Raw genomic sequence first — 17,538 nt, forward strand, 5'->3', positions numbered from 1 at the left:
ATTCTACAGTCACTCACAGAGCTAATACAGCATGCAATAACACAGCTCTATAGCTCACCCTACAGGTGAGAAAGACTAACACACCCCCTTTCACTAAAATACTAGTAAGTGTATGAGGTGTGCCTCTGCACACATTATATCCATTACTAGCATGCATTAGAGGTCTCATATCCTGGGAAAAACTGATTTTTTCTTACTTTCTTGAAATAAAAAAGTGTAAGATGTAGTATGTAAACATTGTTAAAGTTTCAAAACATGCTGTTCACTCCCCTTTACACATAAGGGAACTTACATATATGAAAGTCAATTCTGTCTACAGCAGTTTCGCTCCATCTACTCACACTGAAGTTATAAAGAGCGTTTCAGAAGTCAGAGCTTTTTGAAATGGGCACAGTACAGGGCATCCAATCAGTTTAGAGGTAATATACATATATCTGTCTTAAAGGCACAGTGACAAAAACAGCCTGTTTAAGGAAAATGACCATGTAATTAATTAAATTGACTAATTAATTTAATTCATTTTTCTATATAAACACACACAATGTCAAAAGTGTACCTCAGGGGGAAAACGATAGGTGTCCTTTCAGACATTTCCATGAGTATTTTTTCCAATGTTTTAGTAAAGTGCTACAAATATTAACATGTCATTGCGCTTTTACAAACACAGCCACTCGAGGGAGTTTGAATTCAAATGTGTAAAGTTTAAAAAGTAAAAAAACAGCAAATCTGAATTTTGTTATATAAAATCACATAAATGTGAAAAGTGGATTTCAAAAAAATAAAATCATGTCAGATTTTCTCTGCAGTGGCTTTGACTGAAATATTTTACCCACAGAATACATTTTTCCCCACAGGTAATGTCATTTCCACTCACTGCAACGGCAAACACTAAAGGGAAAATTTGGTGTCTGCCCAACTGAACAACACGCAATAGCATACGCCTTACCAGATATGTCTGGAATGGGTGCCAAAGTGCAATAAAATAAATTTTAGAACATTTATGAAAATATGTTTGTTCTCTGTGGGTGGAGGGGTGAGGTTAGTTTAACTTTTCCTCACGGGTCAGTTTTGGCCTGTAGGCCACGCTTTGGACAGCCCTGGCCCAAAGTATAGGCTAACAGGAAATAATAGTGAGAAAAAGGTTGGAGGGGCTGGGCCTGGCTCAGGCTATTTACATTTATCCTTAAACAAAGGTTATTAATCCAAAGCATTGTATGTACACACGTAGCCTTTTACACATAGTACGTTTGGCTAATTTTCACCTTTTTATCTTTTTTGTGAACAATTGTTTTATTGTCTTTTAACTTATATGTTGGCATACATATAATCATAAGAACACATAACATCCCCTTTTCCTCCCCACCTCCCCCTCCAGGATGTGTTCCAGACAGTATATTAAAAAAAAAAAAGGTCATACATAGATACATGTGTGGGTTAAATAACGGGACTTCTCCTGAAGTACAAAACAAACAGATAACTCCAGCAACGGCCTAGTAAACATTTCACTGATTATAGCGCCTTCTTCCAAGCAACTGAAAACGCCAAAGAAATAATATCAAGCGCAGACAAAATTCATTGCTGTCTTGAGATGGAGTGAGGAGGACTCCATCGATTGACCAGCAATTTTTTGCGGCTGTAAAGGACAAAGCACCTTTTTACCTTGAATTTGTTAAGTGTTTTGAAGTGACTTCACTACCTCAGTTCTTATATCACAAATTGTGAACTCCTCTGTGAATGAAAAAGTGCATAAAGGGTGGTCTTGAGACAGTGTGTAATGTGTTACAGACCTGGAAGGCACAGGCTGCGAGGTGTACCAGCTCCTGCCCATGTAGAAAAGCGCATTTTGACTTCACCTTCTGCTGCAACCTCCTGCAGAAAGACAGCGGCGCTGTGTGTCTCATGTCTGCCCCGGAAAGCAAAAGAAGAAGAGGGGTCGCAATGCCTATCAGCAGACCGCAGCAGCAAAGGCCACTGAGCTAGCAAGTTAGCTAGCTAGCTTACGAGATATGTAACGTTAGCGAACTAGCTGGCTTCAGCTCCGAGTTGCAGTCCGAAGCCCTGGTCTGTTATCTGCTTTCCAGTGAAGTTAGCGACTGGCTAGCACGGCTAAAAAGTAAACATTCTCGACAGGAGGTGGAGCGGGTATAGCAGGTAAGTAAGCGGCTGCCACTGGCTTCGTGAAAGCAGGTTAACTTTATAAACCCAACATTAGCTTTATGGCTTTGGCTGTAAATAACGCTAGCTAGCTAACGTAGCTAGTCAACCGTGTAACGTTACAGAATGAACGAGTTGACTTACTTGGTAGGTAATTTAGTCAGTTTTAACCTTGGTGATTCACCCGAATAAACTGTAAGCCATCAAAGGTAGATGCTGTTAAAGCTTACATTATTTTATGAAATGAATTAGTCTGTGTGCGGCTGTAAGTGAAACAATACTCAACTAACTTGGTTAAATGTGTAAATCTACTGAGGTTATTTTGGTTGCCTTCTTTTATGTCGATTTCCAGTTAGCTGGTAACCTTCGCGGAATTAACCTACCAGATAAGCACAGTGAGCGCAGTTCAGGGCTTACCGCTGCTAATACACCAGAACGGCTGAATAAATTGTTTTATGAGCTGAATCTTGTATTTATTTTTCCACCTATGTTCTTGTTCAGTTACTTGGGTCTTGCTCCAAACCTAGATCACCACATCTGACCCAACTAAAGTGACTGCAGAGTCTACAGAAGACACAGAACACCAGAATTAAGTGTGTTTCATTTTAGTTACAGCTGATCTGATCTGAGAAGGGGTTGTTTATCACTGTCGCTCCACCTGTTGCACTACTTGTTCCTCTTTGTGTCAAGTGTCAGAGCACAAATGTGAGCGTCCTAGGGATTCTTGAGATTATCACACTGAGAACAGTCCTGTGTTGAACATTTTAGAGCAAAGAATAGTAAGTTCAAGGTCATTTTTGTGTCCGTAGACACCGCTCACTGTGAAAATTCCAGTCCTGGAGGGCCCAAACACCACACCGTCATGTGTATTTTTTTGCTTCAGCATACCTGTTGCAAAGCAGCAAGCTTTTCATAAAATGACTGAGGTGTGCAGAAGTAAGAAAAACTATAAAGTGTTTAGTTCTGCTCACTATAGTTTCGTTACACGAAGTTAGCAATAAACAAGCATCTGCAAATATATTAAGTTGCATGAGGACTAATCACAACAAGACAATGAGTTACACGAGAACTGTACCTGAAAAGAAGAAGAGCGTTCGTCATGGGTGTTGACAAAGCGTCAAACCGGAAGTTGGGACAAGAATCAGTGGCCCGAAATAAAGGGTATGTGTCGTGAGGGTCCAGTGCTGTGGACTGTGCTTTGCAGCTAATGACTCTAGATTTGAAAAACTTGTGTTAAGAATCCATGTTTGATTCTGTAAATTTGGTCTGTTTAGCTTGATAAGTAGTTGCCAGTTATTTTATCTGTTTGGTACTGTAGAAGATAAATGTAAGTGGTGTATGTGTTTTCAGGTTCAGTTTTAATCAATGCTTGGATTAACTAGAAGACCTTTATTGACTTAGAACCCTTTCCTGAAGTCAATGTCATTTTGATTTATCAGTGTTTCTTTATTTGAAGGTATTGGTGGAAAACACACTGGCTCCATTTTCTTTATCCTCTTCTCATTTGTTTAGGAAGTGTAGGATTCCCTTAGACTGGAGCCCCTTACACAGGCCTCATTTTACTTAAAGTTGCTTCTACTATTTTTTCTGCTTTTAAGGTGTATAAATGTAGGTGTCTATAACTCAGTCTATGTTTTTTAAGGTGGAAGAGCCATGCACAGCTGTGTGTGGAGCTCTAGGGCTCTCTCGCCTGCCCTGCTCCCTCGGCTCTTCTCAGACACTAGATGCTGTGGACGCAGACTGGACCGCCAGGTCCTGTGGGCCTCAGTCCGGCTTTTAGCCACAGCTCAGGACAGCCACCCCACACCTCTACCCAGCCAGGCCCGAGTAGTAATATGTGGTGGGGGCATTGTTGGAACATCTGTTGCCTATCATCTTGCCAAGCTTGGTTGGACAGAGATAGTGCTCCTAGAGCAGGGGAGGTGAGTGTCTGACAAAACCTACACTGTATTATAAAAAGATATGCAACATGTTTGCTTTATGTACTAACTGAGGGGGCTGGTACATGTTTGAGCATTTGTTTGAACCAAAGTGTAGCTTCCTGATTGTGGAATTCGTAATAATTTGAAGTCTTTTAGAGATAAACCTTTTTTAGTGAAGCACAGTCTCAATACAGCTCCATTGTTCATTGTTTGGTTCTGTCTGTTATAGACTTGGAGCTGGCACAACTCGGCTGAGTGCAGGAATAGTAAGCGTTGCCAAACCCATTTCTGTTGAGAGCCAAATGGCAGACTACTCTAATGCGCTCTATGAGCGTTTGGAGGAGGAGACTGGCGTCAAAACAGGTGTGAAAACTACATGTCTACAAATTACAGGCTTTGGAAAAAACTGCTAAGCTCCTAAGAATACATGAGACTAGGGTGACTGTGGGTATTTTTTCTATAGGTTTTGTCAGGACTGGCTCACTGTGTTTGGCTCAGAATCAGGACCGTTTCATTTCCCTGAAGCGCTTAGCATCAAGGCTCAAGTAAGTCGGTTCTCTGCTCTGTAAAACCTTGATCTGCTACACATTCTTGTTTTCTACAAGTAAATAGGCAATAAAGAGGTAATAAAAGAGATGATCTCCAGCTGTTTCAGAAGTTACATAAAATTTATAACTGGAGTGGTCAAAAATTCCTGAAGAAATTGATTATGCTTAGTATATGATATCTTTATTAGGGGGACAAAAGATTAAGGGGTCTATTCTTGAGATTTCAAACTAATGTCTTTAAACATACTATGTAAATTGCTTTAGTGCCCCTGGTAATGGAGGACCTATCTACCCAAGTTTATGCCATTTTTTTTTTCTTGGTGGTTTACAGGGTACTAGGTATTGCCTGTGATGTCATCAAACCCAAAGAAGTTGCCAAGCTTCATCCCTTGGTCAACATTCATGATTTGGTGGGTGCTCTCCATCTCCCCAGAGATGCTGTGGTATCAGCACCAGATGTTAATCATGCGCTTGCTATGGCAGCAGTAGGGCATGGTAAGATTTTTCTATTACTTTTGGTTTGTGGCCCTGGTTTTTTATTTATTTATTTATTTATTTATTTTACATTTGGAACTGCCCCTCTACCTTTTTCCAGTGACTTTTTGCACTTTCTGCCTTCACATATCTTAATATGTTCACCCTAGGTGTCCAGATCCATGAAAGAACCAGCGTGAATCATGTTCTGGTGGAGAAGGGTCATGTCACAGGAGTGGAGACTGACCGGGGCCCCATTGAATGCGAGTACTTCGTCAACTGTGCTGGACAGGTTGAAAAATACTTCTGTACACATACTGCTGTTTTTGGAGTGTGAAAGATTTTGATCAGTTGTGCTCTTGCGCTCCTTTGATTGGTGTTTTCTGATCTTTCAGTGGGCGTACGAGCTCGGCCAGAGTAGTGAAGTTAAAGTGTCAGTGCCCCTGCATGGCTGTGAGCATTTTTACCTCCTCACCAAACCTCTACAGGAGCCTCTGTCACCCAATACACCAGGTGACACAACATCAAATGGTCTCTTATCTTCAGATGTTTGACAGGCATACAATAGTATGCTGAAAGCTACAAATAAATCTGGTTCATTATTTGATAATCAAACATTGCTGTCTTTTCTTTTGCCACCAGCAATAACAAAAACATGGAGTAATTCCATGTTAATTATTTCTCACATGTAGATAATTGAAAAAGTGGAGAATTTCTGTCAGAAGTGCAGATTCTTAACTTTCAGTCAGTACCACATTTTTGTTTGTAATAAAACCAACAATGTTTTATTAAGATCTGAACTTGAAAGTTATCATCCTTTACATTTTGCCATGTCTTTGCTGTTTTTGACATCAAACCAAAGGAAAAAAGTCCAGAACCTGTTCATACAGATTGCAACCTTAATGTAAATGCAATTCATTGCATAATTGAACAATTGAATAATATAGCAAAATGAAGCAAATAACTTATACAGAATAAAGCAGAGCTTGTTGTCAGTTCTGGTGCCTGCTGTGCCATTGCATTGCTTTAGGCTGTGATGGAGAGATTGCAAGATTGAACTTAATGCAGACTTGTGACTTTACATAGTGGTGATGGATATGGATGGGCGGATCTATGTACGGGCCTGGCAGGGTGGTGTTCTGTCAGGAGGCTTTGAAAAGAACCCCAAACCAATCTTCACCGAGGGTCGCAATCAGTTAGAGATCCAGAACATGCAGGAGGACTGGGACCATTTTGGTGAGTCCAGCTTAGCAAGACATTCACTTTACATTTACCTTTAACTTACATTTTCTCTTTTTTAGTTTTCTTTTCTGGTAGAGTGAGAACATTTATAGGAATATTGCAGACAAAGAGAATAAATGTAGATTCACATGATCAGATTTTCAAGAACTGTCTCTGTGAACAAACAAAAGTGTATTTACCCATTTTAAGTGAGACTGTGTTTAAATATAAAACATTTTTACTTCTAGATAATTAATTTATGAAAGGTTGTTTGTGTTGAATTAATTTAACACCATATTTATTCTTCACAGGTTGTATTCTGAAATGTTCTTGAAAGCAAACCAAACAGGACAATTACTTATTGCCTCAATATCTGTCTCTCATTGTTTAACTCCATGTCATGGCATTTGTTTACATTTGTATGAAGTTGTCAAGGTTGGGTGCAAATATTTTCAATTGTCAGAAACAATATTTTCACTGTTCCACAGCCTGTGTATTAGTTCAGATTCTGTCTTGTCTAATTTCTGTTCAACATCTTAAAGCAAATTTGCCATGATATTCTGTTCTGATAGTTGCTGTTTGCTTTGCAACAATCTTAGTTTTGATCATTTGTCCTTCTCTTTGTTTTCTGTGTTCTGTTCTTCAGAGCCCATGTTAAGTGCCCTTCTGAGGAGAATGCCAAGCCTGGACTCCTGTGAGATCCACCAGCTGGTGAACTGTCCAGAGTCTTTCACTCCAGACATGCGCTGTCTCATGGGGGAGACTCCAGGCGTGCATGGTTACTTTGTCCTGGCTGGCATGAACTCCTCTGGCCTGTCCTTTGCAGGAGGAGCTGGAAAGTAAGAAAAGAGCTGAGCTAGTTTTACTTACTGTTTTTATTCTGGGATCTTCTATTGTTCAAGAATTAAAAAAAAATCTTTATATTAACCTTTTCTTATATTACAATCAGGTACTTGGCTGAATGGATGACCTATGGTTACCCAAGTGCCAATGTCTGGCCTCTGGACATCAAGCGCTTTGGCAATCTGCAGAGCAGCCGAACCTTTCTGCGCCATCGTGTGATGGAGGTCATGCGTAAGTACTGAAAAAAGTTTACCATGGTGTGTTCTAAGAACAAAAAGCTACTGAAAACACATGCTGATCCTTTGCATAAATGTTAACCTCTTTGTGCAAAGGATCCTCCTTGAATAAAACCTAAATGTATAGTCCTTGTTTTTTGGTGAAGCCTTCTTATCAAAACACTCGGAAAACACTTCTGTGCCATTGGCAGTTCACAGTACATTAGTGATTTGTGAACTGTACATACATGACTTGGAAAGATTTGGTTATTGCACACACAATTCTTCAGAACGTTTTGGACAAAATTGTTCTTTTGTTATTATTCATTTGTTTCATCATATCTTATTAATCATGATTAATCACACTCAAGTTTGGTCAAGTTTAACTCTTTTGAAGAGTTAGTTGTCAATACAATTCAGAATAACAGAAGCAGATGATGGAGAATCATGTTGTTTTCACTTTTTGTCTTCAGGCTTCAGCCCACATTGTTTGCTCCATCTGTTCACTGTGGTACTGATTTGTGTTCTTTTTTGAAGACTGGTCCAATTTTCCACTATAAACTGGCTAAATGTAAAACAGCATTGCAAATGTGACTGAAACAGAGCTGAGAGCAAAAAAAGTCCATTTGTGTTACACAGTCTTTCCATCATTTTGTTTGTGTGATTTCTTTCTTTTTCTGTTCTGAGTATTAAGCATTTTCTTTCTTATTCCATTTCCCTCTTTCACTGCTTTAGCCCTGCTGTATGAGCTGAAAGTTCCAAGGTGGGACTTCCAGACAGGCCGGCAGCTGCGCACCAGCCCCTTGTATGACCGATTAGACACCCAGGGAGCTCGCTGGATGGAGAAGCATGGCTTTGAGCGTGCCAAATATTTTGTCCCTGCTGGAAAGGGTGAGTGGCTTGTGACTTGTGATTTGATTTTAATAGGTCATCTACTTTTAAATAGCAGTCTTAGTGTGCAAATGCATATTGATGTCAAACAATTTTTCATTTGTTCACTTTAGATCGTGAGAGGCTTGATTTTTCCTTTTAAGATACTGAAATTACATACCAAGACATTTATGAAGGAAAAAGAACAGTATGCTTTTGCCATGTTCTTTATCACAGAGATAACAGTACTGTTTCTAAGATGCTCCTTCTCTTTCCCTCTGCCCTAAACCTTTGCCTTACTGCAGATTTGCTGGCCTTGGACCAGAGTAAAACCTTCTACAAGCCAGACTGGTTTGACATTGTTGGTGCTGAGGTGAAGTGCTGTAAGGAGGCAGTGTGTGTCATAGACATGTCCTCCTTCACCAAGTTTGAGCTCACAGTGAGTAACTACGTCAATGTGTAGTATGTCTGCAATACTTTTTAGCTTTAGGAGTTGTGCCTATCATTTAGCACAGAGAAGTCCCAAGCTGAGTGGTTTTCTGCATGCAGGGCAAGGGCAAGTATTTTATCCACTCTGCTGTCCAACGGCTCACAAAGCATGCAGATGTGAGCAGCTGAAATGCATTTTTTTTACTACTAGCTTTCAAAAATGTTTGAAATAAGATGACCGTTCTCAGTCACTGGGAGCTTTTTAAGGAATTGCATATTTATTCATTTTTGTAGGACAAATCAGCTATTCAGTGAATGCTGACTGTTTGTGCTAACAGAACAATGTTTGCGATTGTGCTTTATGTAGCTTTCCAAAATAATGAATGATGATTTTTGTAATGTTTGTAATAATTGCAGTAATGCTTTTTTATGACAGAAGAGCAAGAGAGTGCATATCAAATATGCAGAATGTTGCCATTAAAGTTCTACTATTGAGAAAAAGTGATTTATTTATTTATTTATTTTTTTTAGTTTTGATTAAATTGCAAAGTGGAAACAATTGGGGTCTGTACTGGCTGCATTTCCAGCCAGAAACTGAAACTGAAATAATATTTTAGTATTAGCGTTTCTGTGCGTTTAACAAAATTCGTGTGTACGTACATTTTGAAACTCTAACTTCCTGTCCTTTTCTTCAATCCTTATCACTATTAGTCAAGTGGGGACCAAGCCCTAGAGTTGCTCCAGAGGCTGTGTGCCAATGACCTGGATGTTCCCGTAGGTCACATTGTCCACACAGGCATGCTCAATGAGAGGGGCGGCTATGAAAATGACTGCAGCGTGGTGCGCCTTAGTAAAAACAGGTTGGTCAAGAGATCACTGTATTTCTTGATTTCTTTCTAAGCACAGGCACACAGTCCCATCTGATTGGATTCTTGGGGCAAAGTATTTTTCTTGAAGAAATTTAGCTTAATGCCTGTGTGCCCTGAAAAGGTGAGAAGGCCTCTCTACTTAATTTAAAGGAATGGAGCATGTCTAGGTTTGCCAAAGGTTTTCATAATGGAAGAAATCCCATTTTATAGCTTTTTGTCTATTCCTGATGTGGACTCTCTCAAAACAACAAAAATATTGTTTTGAAGCATTGTTCAAAACTGTCATTTATAAAGTGTCACATTTGTGTTTTATTTTTGTGTGACCCACTAGTTTCTTTATCATCTCCCCTACGGATCAACAAGTGCATTGCTGGTCTTGGATAAAGAGGCACATGCCCAGTGATACCCAGCTTCACCTAGAGGATGTCAGCTGGAAATTCACCGGTGAGAGAGACATAATACATTTATCAGAATGAAACATATGAAGCTTATTTTTAAAAAGTTTCTGTTGATTAAATTTCTACATTATATTTTGTCAAGTTACACTTAGTGCTTAACATGAAGAAGGCTGGTAGCAGCAGTTTGTGTGCTGTGAGAACTGTGCAGTTTCTCCTCTTTGACATGTCACCCCTTGCAGCTCTTAATCTGATTGGCCCCCGAGCGATGGATGTGCTATCTGAACTCTCTTATGTCTCTATGACTCCGGAGCACTTCCCATCTTTGTTTTGTAAGGTGAGTGGCAGGCAGTCACCCTTATTCATCAGAGTTGCATAAAAACAACCACCGATTTGACCACCCTAATTGACTTAGAAATTACTTTGTGCCTGATTTATGTAACTGTTGTTTGTTGTCAAAATAAGTGGTGATTTGAGCCCAACTTATAAATGATCTTCTGTATGTGAAAACAAGTGCCTGCACACTAATGCCTTATTAACATATCATTTGGAAAAGACATGCCCCATGTTGCTCTTACATTCATATAATCTACATGAAGCAGCCCTAATTCATGCAAATATTTTGGTAGTGAGCCAGTAAAAGGAAAGCATTTAACAGCCAATGATTGGTCTCATAGACAGAGTTTGCCAAAGCCTAAATAGTTTTGTGGTGTTAAAATCACATATGTTGAAAGTAATAATATAATGTGAAATGAAAATGTCTTTGCTTTGTTTAAAATGGTAGAATGAAGTGTTTATGTAGTGTAAATACTTTTTAAAATACTGGCTGCTTGAGTTCTAATACTGCAGTACATGAAGTGTCTTCTACTGAACTAGGTAAGCTATGTTTTGTATTTTTGAGGTGGTAGTAAATTTACTGTATCAGTAGTAAAAAGTGAAAGCACAGTGCAATATGTCTTTAAAAGAATATCAGTAGTTGCAGCGTTTGTTTGTGTACATAAGTGCTTCCGCTTTAGTACAAGGATCAGTGTGTTCACAGTTTTTAGTATTACAATTTTGTTTTTCTTGTTATTACTGATAATATTCATAATTTTGATTATTTAACCACAAATCAAGCATGAATGACAAATACCAAAACGTTGCATTTTACAGTCAGATTTAACAACACTCATCGTTGATGAATAAGGGCCATTGTCTCTTTGCAAGGTTTACTTACTGCTGACATAATGGCAAAGTGGATGTTTCACTTATGAGTTCAGCTGTTTTGATTCTAGGACTAATAGCACTGTGCCTAAAAATAATAGTAATAGTGGTTGCAGATGGAAATGTTATCTGTAAAGGTTTTGTTGGTGCTGCATGTTTCTGAAAGCGTTTTGTGGTCACTACAGGAAATGAGTGTGGGCTATGCCAATGGAATCAGGGTAATGAGTATGACTCACACTGGAGAGCCAGGCTTCATGCTGTACATCCCTATAGAGGTGAGTTGCAACACATACTGCTTTACCACTTGCTCTTAATGTGGCCTTTTTTTATTTTGTAACTTGATTTGTTTCCCCAGTATGCACTGCATGTGTATAACGAGGTTATGGCAGTGGGTCAGAAGTATGGCATTCGTAACGCAGGCTACTATGCCCTGCGTAGTCTCCGCATTGAGAAGTTCTTTGCCTTCTGGGGACAGGATCTGGACTCCTTCACTACACCCCTTGAATGTGGTCGTGAGTTCCGTGTCAAGTTCGACAAAGTGAGTAATAATCTGTTTTTGTAGTCCTTCTGTCCAGTTACTCTCAGCGGGCTACTTATGAGCATTTATCGTAATGGGCCTAACAATTGTCACTTTTTTTTTGTCCTTTATTTTGTGTTTATTTAATTGTTTGTTTTTTTTACTAATGATTTATAGATAGAACTGGTATATCTTTGTATTGCTTGTTTTATTTTTACTAAACATTGTTTATACGCATCAGTTATGCTGGGAAAGCTAAAAAAAAATCCTCTCTGTGGGTGCATTTTAAAATTTGTATTGACGATTCAAAGCTTGAAAATAAACTTTGCAAAAAAATTTTTTACTTAAATATGCACCCCTCTCTTTCTCTTTCTCTCTCTTTCTGTCTCTTTCTCTGCTTTTCTCTCTCACTCAGCACACAGATTTTCTTGGTAGGGAAGCTTTGCTGCAGCAGCGTCAGGAGGGAGTCACCCGCCGTTTCATCATGCTGGTCTTGGAAGATCATGACACTGAGCTGGACCTATGGCCCTGGTGGGGCGAGCCCATCTACCGCAATGGTGAGCTAGTGGGAGTGACCACTAGCAGCGCCTACAGCTACACCTTGGAGCGCCATGTGTGTCTGGGCTTCGTCAGCCCACCTAGTCTAGATGGCACCCCCACTGTAGTCACTCCTGACTTCATCAACCGTGGTGATTATGAGGTGGACATTGCTGGCCAGAGGTACCCAGCCAAAGCCAAACTTTATCCTTTCAGCTCACTTTTCGCCCAGCAGAGACGGCGTAAAGATGACATTGAACTGAGCAACTTTCAGGGAAAGTAAGGAGGCAGACCGACCTTAGTGGAGAGGTGCAGACCCAGTTTAAGGGTTTGAATTAATGAACGGGATTAGTACAATGGCTTTTAATACATACACCTCCACTTTTTATCCTCTCATACTGCGCTCTCAGTGCCAACCTCTCTGTCCCGTTGCACAGTCAGTCCTGTTGGTTCTATTATTTCTTGCTTTGCCTCTTAAGTGCAATAACTGTTACACACCAAATGATCTGCCAGGATCCTCGCTGCTGTGTCTAGTCAGTCTTTCTCATACTATTGGGCTATAGTTGTTTTTGTTTCAACTTGTGAGAACTCTCTTTCTGTGTTTTCTGTCTTTTGGGACTTCAGGTTCAGTGGTCTACTCTGGATTTGAACAGTTAGTCTGATCTATGTCGACTGATCTGTTCCCATTGCTTTAACGCACAAAAAGAGCTGGAGCAGCATCTTCCGTTTTACAGAGAAAAAGACCAAATAAGTAAGGAACCTAAGATTGTGGTTCCTGTCTCTTTGTCTGCACCAGTACCATAGACTGCAAGTTAATTAACAGAACTATTGCCCATCTGATTGTCTTTTTGACTGAAGTGGTCCCTTTGTTTAGTTGTATGTTGACTAATACGAAAAGGCTTGTGGGGTATCTGAGGCTTTTCTGGTGAATGAGAAACAGGGTGTCAGAAAAACGGGGTAAGATGATGTCCACGCGATCATTGTAGTAGTTTATGGTGCTTTTGTCATCTTCCTCTTCAGTGAAAAATGTTAGTTTTCATATATGTTTTGGTCTTGGTGCATGTTTTCACTGTAGATCTCTAACCAAAAACCAAGCCATCTAGGGTATATTTCAAATAAAGGGATGTATTTTTGTATGTGGACAGAATGTACAAAAGATTCTTTTTGGTATGTGAAATTTGTATAGCACTTTTAAGGTTCCTCTTAATGGATATCATTATCTCCTCTTAATAGGCAGGTGTCCACAAGAAAATCACATTTAATTGTTGTTAATGTAGTTCTAGTCCTGTATAAAAGCACATTTCAGAGAAACTGTTGCTGTTTATGAACAGGTCTTTTTAGTCAATGTTTATGAACTTGAAGTAACTCAAACATTGGAAATTCAGATGTCGCTAGATCGGTTCACCTGCTTGATTCGACTGCATTAGTGATTATCAGAAATCGGCACTTTCTCTGTGTCTATATTGTGTCTACATGTCTATGTATGCGGTTGCAGGTAGTGTATATAGAATCTGGTGAATAGTATGTGTTGCTACAAATCAGCTTCTCATGTCTAAACCTTTTTTTAAACATTACTATTCTTTATTGGTGCAGGAGAATGCACTTCATTATAATTTGAAAAATGCACCTTATAGTTCTCAATTTATTAGGACTGAAACACTCTTAGAAAGTCATTTTACTTCATTGAAGTGGTTTTTGTACTAAATGTTGCGTTTACTGTTCTGTTGCACTGCCTGATGAAGGTCATTATGCTAAAGATATACTAATAAATCCCTAATTTGTTCAAACTTAGAAATTAAATGGTTTAATCAGTGTGCAATGCAAAGTAATTGAAGACTTGCTTTTATTGCACATTTTAACTCCTCTGTAGTGGATCTACTACTTGGGTTAATGTAGTCCTAACTTTGCTAATTATCTGGTAAGGTACTGCTCAGATTTTCCGTCATACGAGTGTTTTTATTGCATTATCTCATTCAATCGAGTATAACAGAGGTGATCTGCTCTGTTTGAGAGAGAGAGAGAGAGAGATATATTATTGTTTGAATATCATAGAATGTGAGGGAATAACACTGTTCTACCCAGAATATATGGTCTAAGCGCTTGTGTTTGTTCTTAGATCTTGAGTCAGCTGTACAGTGTAGATGTGCATGATGATTTTTGCCATTGTAAACTATGTGGTTCAAGATGAAGAGTTGCATTTTAAAACTTTTAAAGCATTTAAAATAGTGCTTAGAAGTCTCTAGAATCTACAGACTCCTATCTAAGCAGTATTTTAAAGTCTAGGTGGTTGTGAGAGCACAGAAACATTTACATTTGCAAGGCGCTCTTATCCAGAGAAACTTAGAATTTACATAGGTGGGCAAAGGTAGTGTTAGGAGTCTCGTCCAAGGACTCTTATTGGTATAGTGTAGGGTGCTTGCCCAGGCGGGGGTCAAACCCTAGTCTACAGTAAAGAGGGCAGAGGTGTTACTCACTACACTATACAAAACATTGAACTGTGACTGATCATGGAATCTGGAGATGCCTTGAGCCACAAACCACACATTGACTTCACCAATGGCTGCTTAGTATAGGCTAATATGCATTTGGTGTAAATCAGCCAAATCACATGCTACTCCAGACCTAATATACGTTATAATTACAGTACATCATGTTGTATGCATTATAAATACATTTCTGAGCCTCCATTTGTTTGTTGCAGTAGGGCAGAAGCATGATTCAAAGGAACAATTTGATGTTTTATTTCTTTACAGTGAGATTTTGTGGCACTTGTATCAATGTCTGTCTCTTCATCCATTGAAGAGTTGATACAGAGACTAAACGCTATCTATTGTGCACCTTAAGGATATTCTGCACATGTGCCTTTTATTTTGAGAACTATGAGAAAATGTCAGTTGTTGCTAGTTCAGAATATGCTGAGTACAGAGCATGAAGGGGGCAGGGTTTTAGACTACAATTTAAAAAAAAAAACAGCATGAATCTTAGAAGATTACTTTTCCTCCAGAGATTCAGACTGTGAACACTATAATCAACCAGTTTTTTCTCCCAATAATTGTAATGATTCTCAAGACTTAAGCATCTGGTTTCAGTGAATTTTGTTGAAAAGTTAACCATAGCTGGGAGAATGTACGTGCAGGGCTTGCGCTGACTAATCTATGATCTATTATCTACATACAGATTTTTTTTTTGAAAATAGTAATAGTAAGCTGTCTTCTATTCCAATGCACTTGGAGCATCTGATAAGTTGTGCCGTGTTGTTTACTTCTGTACTGCTTTTATTTCTGGTTGCTGTATTTTGCATCTCAAGTGAAACTCCTTTCCACCTTGTCTCCTAGAATCAAAAGAGTCTCTTATTATGACTTGCCTTTGCTCCACTGTACTTCATGTATTTATAATCTGTTGTACAGGTATTTTGTTGTATCTGTATTATTATTGTTGATAATAAAACAAAATACATTAAATGGCTCTGGGTTGTGTGTTTTTTGTTTTTTTTTTGTATTTTTTCAGTATTAAATTTAGTTGCGGGTGCACTGCTTTGGTTTTTACATTAGGGGGCAGTATTACTCCTCAGGGCCTGGTTCAGCTTCTGAAGCTTCCTAGTTTGTGCCAGCAGTGTGTCCTGTTGCCTGTCGAAATCCCAATATTCATCTTTAGCTCTTAATGCAGTGTTAGTCTGTGTTGATTGTCTGTCTGTATTCATTTTTGAATGCATTAACCTGTGTGGTCATTTTCATTTCACAGGCACTAAAAGTTTGTTCCACTTTTAACTTAAAGGTCTAGAGGTTGGTTCACTTGCAGGAAAGAATTATAAATTCATAGAATGCTAAATGCTCCCTCAGACTGCACACTGCAAGTAATATGCAAGTGTCTTGTTCTACAGCAGTATCTTGTTAGCTTAAGCAAGGCTAGCAGCTCTTGAGTCTGACTCCTAGCTTTTTGCTATTAGACCTGAAATAGTGAGTGTGCAGTAGATCTCTGGATCTCACAATAAGATGTAGGCTGCACAGGTGATTAATGGTCTAGCAAAGTGGTTCTCACTTCTGGTCCAGTACTACCACTGCCTTTATATACAGTTTTGTCCTTTCTTCATATAAGTTTAATTTGCATCAATTGCAACTGAATCCACAATTAACTGAATAAATAATTTCACCCCTTCACTTGGTGCTACTGGATAGGCATTCTTACCTTAGTTGACCAATATTACCAAGCATCCCTATGTCAGGGGCCATTAGTTGCAGTCCTGGAGGGCCAAAGTCCAGCACAGTCTGATCCCCCTGCACTAACACACAAACTAAACCTAGTAACTAACTGGTGAGTTGAATCCATTGTGTGTGAGCAGGAAAACCACAAATGTGTGCTAGACTCTGGCCAACTAATTGATGACCCCTGCCTATGCCATCCAAGTAACTTGGGCACAATTTAAACTTTGTAGGACTTGCATTACCACTATTCTTGTGACAGAATGGCATTGCAGTGCCAGCACCCCCCCCCCCTCCACTTGACTGAATAAGCTGAGCCAATGCCAAGCTTTCCTATCCCACATCCCCACACAAGGCCAAAGCACACCCCAATGACGGTCAGGCCTACCCAAACAGACAGGGTCTGTCACTCATAGACCATGTACCAATTCAGGTTCTGTAAGGCTGCCAGAGAGAAAGTTATTGCAGAGAAGAGGTTCGAAGGACTCTCAAGATTGATAGGAACTTGAAGAGGCCCTGTACTTTTCTTTGAGCTGAAGTATATTTTGTGATAGTGACCTTGTATAAGAGAAAAAGATCCTGATGTGTCATCAGAAAAAGGCCAAGCTTTTCATCAGGCTTTGAATCATTGGATACTACCCTTACTCTCCAAGTTTCTTTAATGCTTCCACCATTATCATTGGCTCTGTCACTGCTGGAACGCTACAGAGACTAGGTATCAGTTTCCTCACATACAGTACTATATATGTTTTTCTTTTTTTCTCCTCTTGGTGTACATTTCCAGCAGGACAGGTCCAGGCCATCCAGAATGGTAGCGTGGCTTGTCTCATTTTAAATCTGATCCAGCTCTGTAAGAGCACCTGATTGGATCAGATCACCGGTGGCTTTGAGGTCGGTATGTGTGGCAGACGGAAGCCGTGCTGTGCCAGGTTTTTCTTCGTGCTGTGGGAAGGCGGGTGTTGGATTACTATCAGATCCAGGTTAGTGGGACGGGGCAGGTGCTCTGGATGAGTTCTTTCTTTCTTTCTTTTATTCCTCATCTCTGGCTGGTTATAGCAGGGAGATAGGATTAGGTTATGAGAAAGGGACGATACGAAATAGGCTCACCATTGTGGTACAGCTGCACAGTTAGCTCTGTATTA

The 17,538-nt window shown here is 39.5% G+C and overlaps 1 protein-coding gene across 1 annotated transcript; it reads left to right on the top strand.

Annotated features, from left to right (window-relative positions):
* Positions 1 to 1,902: 1,902 nt before the first annotated feature.
* pdpr (pyruvate dehydrogenase phosphatase regulatory subunit) lies at positions 1,903 to 15,653 on the top strand. Its single transcript, XM_036584547.1, has 18 exons — positions 1,903 to 2,151; positions 3,797 to 4,076; positions 4,306 to 4,439; positions 4,540 to 4,621; positions 4,956 to 5,119; positions 5,269 to 5,390; positions 5,494 to 5,611; positions 6,185 to 6,334; positions 6,966 to 7,158; positions 7,269 to 7,393; positions 8,113 to 8,268; positions 8,553 to 8,686; positions 9,388 to 9,536; positions 9,877 to 9,989; positions 10,183 to 10,277; positions 11,329 to 11,418; positions 11,499 to 11,681; positions 12,076 to 15,653. Exons 2-18 carry the CDS (start codon positions 3,808 to 3,810, stop codon positions 12,478 to 12,480), a joined length of 2,682 nt encoding a protein of 893 aa, XP_036440440.1. The 5' UTR covers positions 1,903 to 2,151; positions 3,797 to 3,807; the 3' UTR covers positions 12,481 to 15,653.
* The last annotated feature ends 1,885 nt before the right edge of the window (positions 15,654 to 17,538 follow it).

This window comes from Colossoma macropomum, unplaced genomic scaffold (assembly GCF_904425465.1).
Source record: "Colossoma macropomum unplaced genomic scaffold, Colossoma_macropomum, whole genome shotgun sequence".
Taxonomy (NCBI): domain Eukaryota; kingdom Metazoa; phylum Chordata; class Actinopteri; order Characiformes; family Serrasalmidae; genus Colossoma; species Colossoma macropomum.

What these genes read in the sequence shown, in the direction of transcription:
- pdpr (XM_036584547.1), top strand. Translation starts at nt 3,808, where the DNA reads ATGCACAGCTGTGTGTGGAGCTCTAGGGCTCTCTCGCCTGCCCTGCTC. An exon ending in TATGGCAGCAGTAGGGCATG is followed by an intron (nt 5,120 to 5,268) that starts GTAAGATTTTTC and finishes TGTTCACCCTAG; the next exon opens with GTGTCCAGATCCATGAAAGA. An exon ending in TTTTGTCCCTGCTGGAAAGG is followed by an intron (nt 8,269 to 8,552) that starts GTGAGTGGCTTG and finishes GCCTTACTGCAG; the next exon opens with ATTTGCTGGCCTTGGACCAG.